The sequence below is a fragment of the Cataglyphis hispanica genome, chromosome 17, assembly GCF_021464435.1.
Source record: "Cataglyphis hispanica isolate Lineage 1 chromosome 17, ULB_Chis1_1.0, whole genome shotgun sequence".
NCBI classification, from domain to species: Eukaryota; Metazoa; Arthropoda; class Insecta; order Hymenoptera; family Formicidae; genus Cataglyphis; species Cataglyphis hispanica.
The window spans coordinates 4,055,795-4,070,185 of record NC_065970.1 but is presented as its reverse complement, the minus strand read 5'-3'; the positions used below and the strand labels follow the sequence as shown (position 1 = coordinate 4,070,185).

The 14,391-nt window shown below is 37.7% G+C and overlaps 1 protein-coding gene across 1 annotated transcript in view; it reads left to right on the top strand.

The window, feature by feature from the left end:
• Positions 1–14,391, top strand: part of LOC126855956 (mucin-4) — an 86,186-nt gene that overhangs the window by 56,034 nt on the left and 15,761 nt on the right. Inside the window, 4 exon segments of the mRNA XM_050604073.1 lie at positions 9,673–9,923; positions 11,806–11,972; positions 12,597–12,797; positions 13,638–14,198. Of these exon segments, the coding sequence (XP_050460030.1) occupies positions 9,673–9,923; positions 11,806–11,972; positions 12,597–12,797; positions 13,638–14,198 (1,180 nt within the window).

The window sequence follows — 14,391 nt, the reverse complement described above, 5'->3', positions numbered from 1 at the left end:
ACTTTTTTATTTCTTTTATTTTTTTCGTAAAATTAATAATTGTCAAAAAAAAAAAAATAATAAAATACATTTGCATAGCATCGTGCCAAATGATATAGATTTTGAGAAGTTGAATTTTAGAATAAAATAAGCAAGCAAAATTATAGTAAATGTTGGAAAAAAAGGGAACAAAAACAATACAAAATTATAATAAAAAAAAAAAAACTTAATTTTCATTACCTTTGAAGGAATGTAACTCCTCGAGGAAGGATACAGGAGTACATGTTTATATGAAAGATCGCCTTTAATTTTCGACAAAGAATTATCACCTAAAATTTTTCACACTTATTTAGAAACACCCTGTATATCGCTATAATCTCTCTTTAAGATGGCAGAGAATATTAAAATTTATTTCACCTTCCCCTCAGATACAAATTACTTTGCGATCAAAGTAGCAGTGGATATGAAAGGCGTATCATCGTATGTTTGCGAATATATATACATATATACCGCGAGATAAAATCTGCATATATCAATTTTGTATGCATTTGTTGTGCCTTAATCTATAATGAGGATCTCTTATTTGGATCGAGATTTGCGACGCTGAAAAAATTTCGGCTCGCCGAATATCTGCATTGCGATATTAATTGAAATATTTAGGATTTTGCGAGAGGAAGATTGCTACTAGAGTTCGTCTTTTTTTTTTTTTTTGCAGCCAAAAGTCCACATAAAGTATCCATGTAGAGTCTACATCGAACCAGCATTCTGTTAGGAAGTTATCGACTCTCGATCTTATATCGTTAGTTTTCTAGTCGTGACAGCTTTCGACTTTGACCAGATGATCCGATAGAACCTTACTGTCTCCGCCGTCCTCGTTCCGCACAATTTCGCGATCTGATTTCTTTTGGCTTGCATCGAAATTTACGTAGGCAAGTAGATATCAACAAGATGATATGTTAAATTATATAGAATAATTCTAAAATAGCCAAGTTTTGCAGTTATTTTTTTGGAACATTTTTAAAAAGTTTTTTTAAGCAAAATGTCAAAATATTTAAACAGACTTTTTGCAGAAAAAGGAAAAAAAAAAATTATGTATACATATGAATAGAAACAGAAAAAAAAAACATACCTACAAAATCTGACGATTATTTAAAAATTATCCTAAATATGTACAACAAAATTATTAAAACATAAAACTGTTTTAAAGTAGATACAATTGATAGACATAATACGATTATTGTGCGCAGCAGTATAATATTCATGTAGTTGTCACACGTTTGAGATCAGTGATCCATCATTTTAAACCGATGAATAATGATCAAAACTTTGATATTAATTCGCTTCTTCTGCTGCGTCAGTATACCCTTCTCATCGTCGCGATCCAGTCGATCAAATTCTGCAAAATGTCTTTGAGCGCCACGAACTCCCGTTTTAGTTTGGCACTAACGAGGTCCCTCTTTTACGTCATAATGCACGCATTCAATAAACTCTTGCACTCCACGTCTTATATTCTCGACTCCCTTCACATTCTGCGTGCACAGTCACCGCAGGAAATGCACGCGACGGAATAAGAGAAATAATTTCGCAATCATTTTTTCAATATTAAAAATAAAAATATTATATTTGAGCTTATGAAAATTTAATTTGAACGATAAACAATTAAGAATATTATAATATTTGAGAAAGAGAGAGAGAGAGAGAGAGAGAGAAATTACAAATTAAAATAAAAAAAAAAAATTAAATTTGTATATGAAATTTAACAAATATTTAAAATTTATTATTATTATTATTTATTATTATTTAATAATTTGTTATTATTTATAAGGGGGTAGATCGAAAAGTAACTTGGTTCAAAATAACAGACAATGGTTTTAAATTCAAGTTGTATTTTATTTATATATTTGTTATTTATTTATATATTTTATTTTATTTATTTAGTATTTTATTTTATTTTTTTATTTTATTTTATTTGGCGAATACACGAACCAAATTACTTTTTGATCCACCCTATATTAAAAATTTAACAAATGATGAAAAACATATTGTATTTGTTTTCTTAAAATGAGAATTATAATATAATTGCTCGCAAATTAAGGAGCAAAGTTTCGTTCTAATCCTATTTCACGCATAGTGTGTACTGCAATATAAGAATAATAAAGATTGATGAAATCGAGTTCGCGAAATATTGTTCGCACTCTCGCAGCGCCAAGCAATTTGGGGAAGTTAATGGGATCGGGGAGATGGTGCCAGAATATTCGGCCAAGGGTGTACGTCACTCTTTTCGCAGGAGCGATGTCCTGGCAAGAGCAATCGGGAACCACCCACCGCATTCTGACAAGCCCCGATCCTGAGAAACGAGTACGAGTCCTAAGAGAAAGATTTCGCGCTCAAACTTGGCTTGAAAGATTATTCGTGGCTCTCTCCGCCGAAAGCCGAATTTATTTCCCGGCAAAGGTAAGGCATAAGGTCGTAGCGAGCACAAGTTACATCGAAATATTATCTCCGGCCGCCGTGTTATTTGTGCGTATGGTTGTTCGTAAAAAGTTACGATAAAAAAGACGCATGGACCTCCGTAATACGCGCACGATAAGGTTTTATTTTCTCTCCTTTCCCTCGATATATTATATTTGCAAGATATTCTTTGAGATAATTTTACGACAATTTGCTTGGAGAAGGCGTTTCATTTTAAAAATACTCTACAGTGCTATTTTAATTTAAAAAGAAGAATTATTATATTTTTTATGAAAGAAAAAGATTATTTTTTATTTTTATTGATTTTTTTCCAAGAGATTTATTAAGTGTCATTTTCTTTTTATTTTATTTTCTTTTTATGTTCTGCTTTTCCTTTCATCTTTTGTTCAAAATTAAATTTCCTATAAAACCTCAAAATCTAATGTTTGGGCCCAGCCTGTATATTTTTTTTATTTTTATTAAATGCAATTTTGTTAATTGTATTTATTTGTATTTTTGAATTTAATTAATCGCGCGCAAAATTAATCATGAAACGTGATAAAAACAAATTGAGAATGTATGGCGTTGATTCCAAAAATATCAGTCGAGTCTGTCTTATCAACAATTCCCCTAACTGAACGTCTCGAAACAATCGGGTTCTCTGTTGTCCACCAGGCAGGAGGAATCAGGTGCGAGTAATCCTGCGAATAATCTCGGTAGCCGTAGATAGAGGCCGGAGCGCGCGGAGGTCGGCGGTTATAAAACGACGGAAATTTATTGGGCCAGCTAACATACATATATATATATATATATACATACATACATACACACACACACATATATATATATATAAGCGTGTACACACGCGGGGCCCCGGTAGTGAATGGCGACGGCATCTTCGGGGAGCTTCGGTGGAATCGCCGCGGTGGCGGCGGGGAACTCTCTTCTCGTCGTTGTTCTCGTCGCTCTTTCTTTTTCGTGAGGCCTCGTCGTCTCTCGGGCCTTGCAGGACCTGTACGAGGACTGGTCCGCGATCTACCGTAACCGCATTCCACCTTGCCTCACCTTGCCCCCCTCCCACGCGCGGTTCTTCTCTCCCGGCCTCCCTTGTGCCTCACCGACTCACCTTCCTCTTCTTCCTCCTCATCCCTTTCTCCCTCCTTCCCCGCCATTTTCCCCTTGTACCTTTTTCCCTCTCGTTCCCTCGCTCTCCTCCTCGCCGCTCTTATTCAGTCTTTTGCCGCGCAAACTCTTTCCTTCTTCGTCGCTTATTTCCTCTCTCTTTGTTCCTCTCTCTTCTCTCTCTCTCTCTCTCTCTCTCTCTCTCTCTCTCTTTCTTTTTGCTCCTTCTTAGAGCAGTCTTTTCGATTCCTTATTCAGCAATAATTATTAAAATTGTTGTTTTGGAATTTAGATTTAATTACTTCAGATACTACGAGAATTTTATTGTGTTTTATCGAAGAATTGATAAGTTTTCTCACCTATTATCATCGTATTCGTGTTTTTGTAATTTTTATAATTTGTTATATTGATCAACAAAATCGTGAACTTCGAGGCGCGTAAAAAATGATAATAATTTACATTTCACAAAGAGACTGCAAGCGACATATTTTCGTTCAACAAAACTTGTACATATCAAAAAACAATAACACCAGATTAGAATGATACGAATCGATATGTTTCACGAATATAATAATGACATAAATATTTGCCCTACGCGTATTTATTTTTCATAAATATTATTTTTGTAAAAACAGTCTCCCCCCTTTTAGTCTCGTTTCTCTCTCTCTCTCTCTCTCTCTCCTTTTCTTTCTCTCCGATAAAGGTGGCGTACAAAAAGGAGGGGGGAGGCTCGGATACGAAAATGCGTATCCGGCGGGCCTCGCGCGCGAACTTGTTTTGCTCGCGATTACACGGGGTCCCGAATTTGCCGCGGGTCTGTGTTTACCCGGCCGCGAAATCTCCGATCTAGATGCGTGATGTTTGATGCGTGCTTACGCCATCCGTCAGATGCCCCGCGGGCACGACGGTGAGTAGAGGAAAGAGAGAGAGAGAGAGAGAGACAGATAAACAGGCCCACAGGTCGGTATTCGAATGCAACAACAAGCGTTACGTGACGATCCGGCTGGTACCACCTCTTTCCCTTCTACGCAAGGTTTATTCCCCGGGAGATTCCGGGTTTTTGTCGAGAAGATCGATCGGACGATCATCCCATCCCTACCTTACGCGGGTTACCTTAAGACAGCGGTGGGACGTGTCGTAATTACAGACCGCCGATAGAATCGCGTCTGCCGATTGTCGGGCTGGTTTGCATCGCACCATACATGCTTGTCGATACGGATACAATTAATAGCGGAACACGACGGGACGGCGGAAGAGACGTTGGGGGTTAACGTAATTATAAGTAATCGTTTACCGTTACGCCAGTTTAAGTTATCAGTTACATTCCTAATTATTATTGCATGCGAATTTCTCTCTCTTCGTCTCTCCCTATATGTATAACAATTACGTTACTCTCTCGTTAACATCATGGCGCGATACATCATTGGGTCATGGTACTCCACCTTATACCCCACCTTCGAGATACCATCTACGTCGATTTATCATCGACACAGATCAACAGCTCGCATCGCGTGATCCGAATTTGCAAAAGAATGCATCTTACACGTGCGGGATCTCTAATCAAATTATAGAGAGCTTATCACAAAGATCTGAAGTCGCGAATATTATTGCGAGACTCTCGCTTCATCGGATTAGTAAGATCATGAGAAAAAGATAACTCGATCCAATTATTCCGAGGACGATTAGCGATGAGATATACGTAATCCTAATTAAAAAAATTCAAATTGTTCTAATTTAAACTCAAGACGAACCCCGATACTTTTGTTTATAACGTCGACTAGGATCCAGAAAGTCTACAATTAATCCTAGGATAAAAATAATCGTGGTTTACTCTAGAGAAAGAGACGGAATGGGGAGTGCGAGGAGAGAGAGAGAGAGAGAGGGAGGGAGGGAGAGGGAGAGAGCATGAAATACGCGTTTTCTTGATATCTTGGTTCGAGCCGTTGCTCGCGAGGAGGCCGGAGCAACCGGTGAGCCGTCTGTCGGTCCCTGTGAAGGGCCGCGCGAGCGGCCCTTCGGGGCACTTTGCACAACCGAGGCTCATCGGCTACAGCGGACCTCCCACGGGCCGACCGGCTCTTCACCATCGGGAATCTGCCTGCCCTCCCCCTCGTCCTTCTCCTCTTACCTATCTCCTTCTTCTTCTTTGTCGTCTTCTTGTCTATCTCTGCGTACGTTCCTGCGCTCTCTCTCTCTCTCTCTCTCTTCTCTTTTGACTTGTCTCTCGATTCGTCGAATTTATTTTTCTCGCGAATTGACGATTCCACGCTTTCGCTGACGATGGACCAAGAGAGTCAAGATATTCAAGAGAGAGAGAGAGAGCGAGAGACTACAGCGTGACTCTCGAAAAAAAGAAAAGTATTGTGACATTTAGGGACATATTTTGACAAATGTGACAAATAATCGAATCCAGTAATTTGACAGCGTTTTCAATTGAAGCAAGTTCTTTTTTTTTTCGCTCTGGGAGCGATCAATGATAAATTATTATTACCTTAATCAATGAAATATTTTGAATTATCGTTCGATTAATTTAATCAGGGCAAAGAATCTTGTGCTTTAAATCCAAAATAGCGCGAATGATGTACTTTATATTATGTATATTCTAAATAATCACGTATATTTATAATAATCAAAAAAAATCCATTTCCCGTCAAACATATGTTCATGACAAATTGGATGCAAATCATTGTCTACAAATTTTCCCCTCACGAAGCTGAACGCATCGGAAACGATTCAATCATTATCTTATCCGGACATCCCATACATCGTTGCCGAGTAACTGCTATTGTAATTAGCTCGTGCGAGCCGCGGTTACGATGCATCGTGCTGATTTGCGAGAAACCACTAAGGACTAGATCGAGGCGTATTATTGCGAGATCGGGGCAGTGCTTACTCAGGTGTGCGACTGTTACGTCGTTACGAACCACGTAGTGGCCTATCCCGCTCATATTTCTATTCTCTCATGACCGAGCAACCTGTGCAGCCGGCCTTGACTCGTAACTCGCTCTCTTCTGGCGTCTGTAAAAAATCTCCCGAGTCCGGCCCTCTTTTACTAACAACCGTGACGCGCTTAATGCCGCTCGCCCTGAGAGTTTATCGAGACGAGATCTCGAGCTAGGAAACGCATCCAAGCGCATTCTTCGCCAAAGAGCGATCTAGGAACGCTGTTTTTTTTTACAATCGAAACAGCGCTCCCTAATATTTTATTTTCGCGCCTGAATGGCAATATCAGCGTCGCCGGTGATACGCGTTGTTAATATTCAATTGTGAGAGCCGAGAGAAAGCAAGATTTCGCAAAGCGGTTAAAAGACAAGTTTTTGCAATCTCTTGTCAGCTACTGATCACATAGTTGTAGTAAAATCTGTTTTCTAAAAAATAAGAATTAATTATTTAATCTTCTTTTTTAATGCCACAGAGCTAATTAAAAATTAATAAATTTATGAATTATAAAATTAAAAAAATTTTTTTCTTATTAAATCATATTTATAGAGACAAAAAAAAAATTTTCCAACACATTTTTCCGATTTATCAAAATTACCATAAATTTAGAAGCTAAAACTTATCATGTAAGCGCGACGAAATCGATAACTGATTAAAATGCAAAATTGACGAATTTAATAAAAATATTAAAAATAACCAAAAATAGCGTTAAAAAAAATGATAAAAAATAGCGGGAGGATAATAATTTTTGAGGGGAATCCGAATGCTGGGATCGAGCTTGGGAGTTCTCGATTATTCGCGCTCGCGATGAGATTGCAGAACATCACGGATAGAAGGTCGATCTCCTCGGCTCTCGTCCGCTCGGAAGGTTGTACCCGGCCGTGTAGTTATGCGCATCGGCTTCCGAGGTTACAGACGGTTAGTAAGAAATACTCCACGGACGATTGTATCGAATCGGACTCAGCGGCGGCTCGTCCGCAAGTTACAGGCGGGATCTTTCTCCCCGCTCGCTCTCGCACTGGGGGCCGCCGCACGTCGTACTCGCATCACTCTGTTTATACACTGTGGCATAAATGTGCCCGGAGCGATCCCCGTGCGATATTACTACCTTGCTGCGTAATGAACCGTTAGCTTAACTCTTAATGCCGAAGTATTCCAGAAGCTATTTGGAGCGTGCACGCCGAAGGATTAATCATATAAAGATTAAAGGGCCATTTTCTCTCTTCCATAGAATTTTTTTATTTCTCTATATATAAATATATTGTAATAAGAAGAAATTATAAAATTTTCTAATTTGTAAATTAATTTTTTGCTCGCTAATATTAATATTAAATACTGCTTTTTTTATCGTAATATCGGAACGCAAATCGAGCGTTATAATAGATGCAGCGAATTCGCGGAGAGACTCGGAACGGAATTCTAAAGGGTGTACGTAGCCTATCGCGTGTCGGACCTATGATGATTAACTCCTCGTGGTATTGTGCGAAGCAAAATGCGAACAACGGGGGAAAAACACAAGAAGCACGTGATAATGGAAGCATTTCATAGCACGGCGAGAGAGAAACGTGCTCTACGTCTATTGTCAAAGGGCCTCGTACGTTGCCGGGCGAGAAAAACTGGCTAAAAAAAAAAGTCAGCAATTAAGGATCCCACTGTATAACGAAACTAATTGTCGGTGAGCATAAAGGTGTTTACGGGATTTCATTGTTCTACGATCGACAAAGCGATAAAAATGCAAGTCAGACGTTATGACTCATCCATCAGCCAATATATATTTCAGGTGTTTGTGTGTGTGTGTATCGTGAATTTGCACGATTTTACATCCCTTTGTACAGGTAAAATGTTCGATAAAAATATTAGGATATATGTATATATATATATATAATTTGAAATTAATATATTACAAAATTAATATATATTATCTGAAATAGTACAATAGAAAAAATTCCAATTAAAGAGAAGGAAATATTAATAATTAATAATAAATATATATAGAATTTTGTGCGCATTGTTAACTAGTAATAAAAATTATCCTAAACAATCTTGTTCCAAAAAGGCTAAAAAATCAATTTCAAGAATTATTATTCATTATAACTGACTTGTTTTTCAAATAAAATTATTATTAAAATTAATATAAATAAAATTATTAAAATTATTATTTTATAATTTATATGCATTATGAGATCGTTGTCACTAGACGTGCAGTCGAGAACATTAGGAAGGGCCTCATTGTCGGAAATTAAGGCCCCGGCTTCGTCACGGAAGAAACCGTTTCTGAAAACAACCGGAAACGTCGAATCAAGCGTGCCCCTCGAAGCGCGGGTGGCATGAGTTAAGTTTTTTTATTTTTTTTTTTTTTTACTGATCCATGCCTGTGCGCCTGCATGCGATGCGGTGCAAGAAACCGTGAATGGAACATGTTTACAGTTAAGATATGTCAGCGGCGTGATATCACCCGCCACACATGACCGGCAAAAAGTATATTGCGGAGCTAAAATGCCGCATTATGGGACGGCCATGAGAGAGAGAGAGAGAGAGAGAGAGAGAGAGAGAGAGAGAGAAAAAGCCTCGTGAACGCCTCTTAAATTTGATATGAGGCGCGCGAGACATTCTTTTTCCTGCTCGTTAATTTTTTGTTTTTTTTTAATTACAATACATTTTTTTTCCTTTTTTTTTAAATATTGTGCATACTTGCAAATATTTAAAGCAAATTTAATCATGAATTGTCTTCAATATAATATAATTTTTTTGATATATTATATTATTATTTTTTATACATTATATATATTTTTTTAATTTTATATATTTTATATATTTTTTATTTATATATATTATATATATTTTATCAAAATTTTGACATCCCAATAAAATTTTGACATAAGCATCATAGTAAAATTCGAACATAAAATTAAAGAGACATATTTCCAATTATACTTTTAATCTTTATAATCTCCCATATTATATATTAAGAATGAAATAATGATATTTTATTAAAAATATGAGAGATGAAATAATCTCAAAAAACAAAAAAGATTGATACTTCCATTACACGCAACGTCTTGGAGATAAGACATGGAAATTACATAAATATGTGATTATACGTAACGATTTATGAAATCGATATTCTACTCGTTTGGCGACAAGGCGGTAGTTAAACTCCTCGTACTCTTCGTGTTACAGCGGAATCGGATATCTGCACTTTCGCGGCGAGGACGGAACATTTTCACGTCACGAATAAACCATCGACGGGACTGTTCGCGGCGGACACGAGGCCGAGGGCCCTGAGGGAATTATATGAGCTCGCTGCCATAGTCGCCGTACGAAGTTTGGATTCCTTGAGGAGGGATGGCAGCTCGATGGATATGTTCCTCTGCACACCCGTCCTTGGAAAGAGACGGCGGGATCACAGCCTCGACATCGAGTCCAGAGTCGTAAGTACATTCCTCTCTCTATCTATCTTTCTTAGTGACAGCCACATTTATTTTCTTTTAATTCTAATCAAGCCTAATAAAGCAATTAATTTTTTTATTATTCGAAAAATATAAAGATTTCTAAAATATAATTTGTACGTCATATATATATATTATATTTTTTTAATGAATTACGTAACGATGTTCGGTTCATCGCCGTGATCACATTTCCGGTGACTTCGCGAAATACAAAAAAAAAAAAAAAAAATTAAATATGTTTTTAAAAGACACTGCTTGATATCGAGTGACTGAACGCAAAGAGATCATAGTTAGATTTAACAATACCCGACCTGAGACATTAACTCTGACGTTAAATCTGACCCCCTTGCCTACTTAATTTGACGTAATTAACTTTCACCGTGTAATGAAGAGTTTTTACGGTCGAATCCCGTTTCTTTAAAATAGTTTCAGTAATTTCCCCGAGAAACACTTCCCTCCCTCCTCCTTAATTTGACATTAAATCGTGGTTAATTTTTTTCCTCCGAGCTTGAACTGACATTAAACCGGTTCACGTCAAACGGAGATCATCATTTACAATGTAATTACGGCATGACAGTCATGTTGTACTTAATAAGCAGTAAAAAAAATATTATCTTTTCGAAGATTCAAAATAACACATGATAAATCAAGATAAATTAATGGAATAAATTCATTTATTCGGGACACAAGTTTGTAAAATAACACAAATCTTTTTATTGAAACAGCCATTAATCTTAAGTAATGCAAATTGTATGTTTAAAGTGACAAGTAGTTTTTTTTTTTTTATTAACTCACACTTAAGTAATTATATTTGGTACCTTCGTGTCAAGACTTCCTCTATTCTGTAACTTATAGTTAGTTCAGTTAGAATGACGTAAATAAATTTAATATCCTTCTTTTTGGACTCACTTTCTTCCTACCTCTCGGGAGACGCGCGGGATTAAGACTCTCGCAATAGCGGTATACGCGGTCGTTTTCACAGACCGGTCGCGAACAAGGGCGAGCGTGGAAAAGTTAGCAGACGGTCGCAACCCGATCCGTTCCGTACTCCGGGCGTGAAACTCGCCCGACGAGGTGACATCACGACAATGGTTAACACCCACGCGCGTTAAAACGTCTCTCGCATCTTCTTCCTTTACCGCCGCGGCAGGTCGAGTTTCCCCGCGACGTGAATCGCGGGAGGCGATTCTCTCTCTCTCTCTCTCTCTGTCTCTCTCCCTTGTCGCGAGAAGGCAAGAAAATCATTTGTTACGCATACTTAGAGCGGGTCATGTAGCAACGTCAAACAAACACATGTACAAATTAGCACGATTTTTGCTGGCGTAAAAAATACACATTGTTTCCTCAAATATTATTCGTGAAAACTATTTAGTTATTTAAATAGAATTTTGAAATAATAAAATGAAAGAGAGAGAGATTATAATGTCTCATAGAAAATGAATTATGAGAAAGAAAGAAATATATGTAATAAAATATTTCTTTTCTTTGGAATGTTGATTACTTATTTTTTTTATTTTATAGATCTGTCATTAAATATATATTTTATGAATCTTATATTTATATACACAAATATATTTATATGTATTTAAATGCATTTAAAAATGATTAATTTAAGTTAAAAATTAAAACGAAATTTAACACTAAAATTAACACTAAAATTAATTTTAAAATTAACAAAATTAAATTAAAGTAATTAACTTCTCTTTTAACTTAACTTTTAACTGTTTAAATAATTATTACTTAACCGTACGTATTAGACGATGTGGACGGATAATTATACGAAATGGCAAGAAATCGTGCAAAAGAAGGTATCTGATCGAGAGAGGGCGGTGACTTTATTGCGCGTGTTATTACGCTGTTGCAGCCGGCTGCTATCGAAGATCTGCGAAGATGGACATCCACCGAGGCTCTCGGCGACATCACCGTACCGCCGGACTGTTCGTCCAGGATTCTGGGCGACACGACCAGCGACGATGCCGTCGATCACAAACTACCCAGCCCCGAGGAACAGGTTCAGGCTATCGCGCTCAAGTAAGCGGTTTATCTCAATACATTGTTCGATCACCGATAGAGGAGAAATGTAGAAACCCGTCATGTAAAAGAGAGAAACTATTTACGGTATCGAAATTATCATCAATGATTGATCATTTAAAAGGATGTTAAAAATGTTAGCATTTCCTTTACACACACACACAATCATCTCTGCATTCAATTTTTTTAAATAAAAGTTTTTTATTTCTTTTGTAATTTAGGGAGAAAATTATATTTTACAAATTATTAAAATATTATTAAATTATTAATTATATTAATATATTATATATTTATATATATTATTAATTATTAATTATATTATTTTATATATACGCTGATTTAATTTTAAAAAAACTAATAAAAATTGAAAGCTTGCCAGAAAAGATTTGAGAATAAGAAAAAAAAATTGCTGTTTCCTTGAATTATTTATAAAAAATTCAAAAAAATTGAGACGAAATCTTATATAATTTATATATAAATATAACAAGTATAAGCCAAAAGTCTGTTCCACTATTCTTTTATGTAGCGTGATATGTTTTTTTCCCCGACCCATTCAGTTTTATACCACTGACAGATTGATGAACCTCCGCTATTGTGATCCCGAAATGTACGCTTTCATCGTAGATTCCCGGCGGAAATCGTAGCGGTGGATGTGAGCGGACGCGGTTTCGCAAGAATGTCGATGAGGAGGAAGTCCTTACTGTCAGGTCCAGAGACACAGGAAACGGCGGTGAAAAGGAGATCGCGGCCACGCAGACCAAGAGGAAAGAGACGAAACACGATCGCTGGTACCGATCAGAAAGAGATTCGACAAGCTATTGGAGGGTTAGTATTTATTATCAATTTATCACTCTGTGCGCGATTCTTAATCAAAATATTTCCAAGAGATCTCCTTTCTCTCTGCATATATTTAATATTTTTAATTATCAAATCCTTTAAGCAGTATTAATCCTTCAAAGCAGTAGGTAATATTATAATCCGTATTTCACAGAAATAATTATTTTAAAAATTATTCGACACATATATCTTTGTATGATAAAATAATTTTTTATCATCGTTCAAAAAAAAAAAAAATTATTGAGGAACGTTATTGTTGAAAAAATTAATAAAAATTGTTCATCGGATATTTTATCTTTGTAACTCTTATATGATGTAATAAATATAATATGCTCGCATAAGAGAGAGGAATATATATTTACTCGGATCCATCTTATGGCGTAGCAATTTTGTTACTCATAGAGAGATGGACGCGATTCCGAAGATCCATACCTCGAAAAGAATCGGCGATTTGTCACGCTCGATAAAGTCGCGCTCATAATTTCGCAGTCATCCAAGCACGAAGAATCTCCCGTAACTCTACCTTCCATTGCCGCGATAATACTCGCGGATCATCTCCTTATCATTGCTCGCGCGATATCGCGAGCGTTATCTGCCGCGATGGATCCGGGACCTCCCACGAGTCCTGGTAACTCGACTCGCGTATCAAATTGAAGTACACGCGGATAATAAATCTGTCGTAAAATCATACATGGTGGTTTACTCGATTAATCATAGCCCAATTTCTCGCGCATAATTCTCTCTCTCCTCGAAAGGCCAATCGCGAATCGCGCCAGATACAGCGCTCTACGTCATGTTCGCATCGTTGACATTATTTATGGCCGACAGGGAACCGATTGGCGACGAGCCCGAGGAGACGGTGCCAAGCGCCACGACGAGAGCTCATCGCTCAGCGAGCACGGACATCCTGGGCGCCACGAAGAAGGATTCGCCCACGGAGAAGAAGTCGCACTTTAATACGCTGAAGGCTTGGGGCATGTCCAGATTGAAACTGATCAGTCCGAAGTCGAGTCAGCAAGAAACTACGACGACGATCGGCTCGGCGGAGAGATGCGAGCAAGCTCAAGGTCAGACGAGATCGCCGGAGGAGATCAACATCTACGAGACGGTTACCACGAGACGCAGGAGGGATAAATCGCACGAGAGGAAGCCCAGCTCGTCCAGCTCGAGCGGCAAGAGCACGGCGAGTATACCTGTGTCGGTGCCGAGCACGGACAACAAACAGCCAAGCGTGAAATTACGCGAGAGCGCCGCTCAGAGAAGAGAACGGCGGAAGGGCAGCAACCGCGACGACGCCCCGCACTCGAGCTCCGGGAACTGGAGCGCCTCGTCCGAGAGCGGAAGGGCCAGCATAGGTAGCGAGACCACCACCACTACGCATCAGCCCAGGTAATGGAAAGATCTTGAAGAAGCATCTAAACGGAAATTGCTTGGACAATACAATGACACTCTTATAATCTATTACAAAAATGATCCAAATTAGTATACGAGGTTCGATTAAATTTCAATTACGTTTATTTGGATATTGATTATTTTGGAATTTGTTTGAAAATTTTTCAAGATAGAGATTATTCTAAACTAG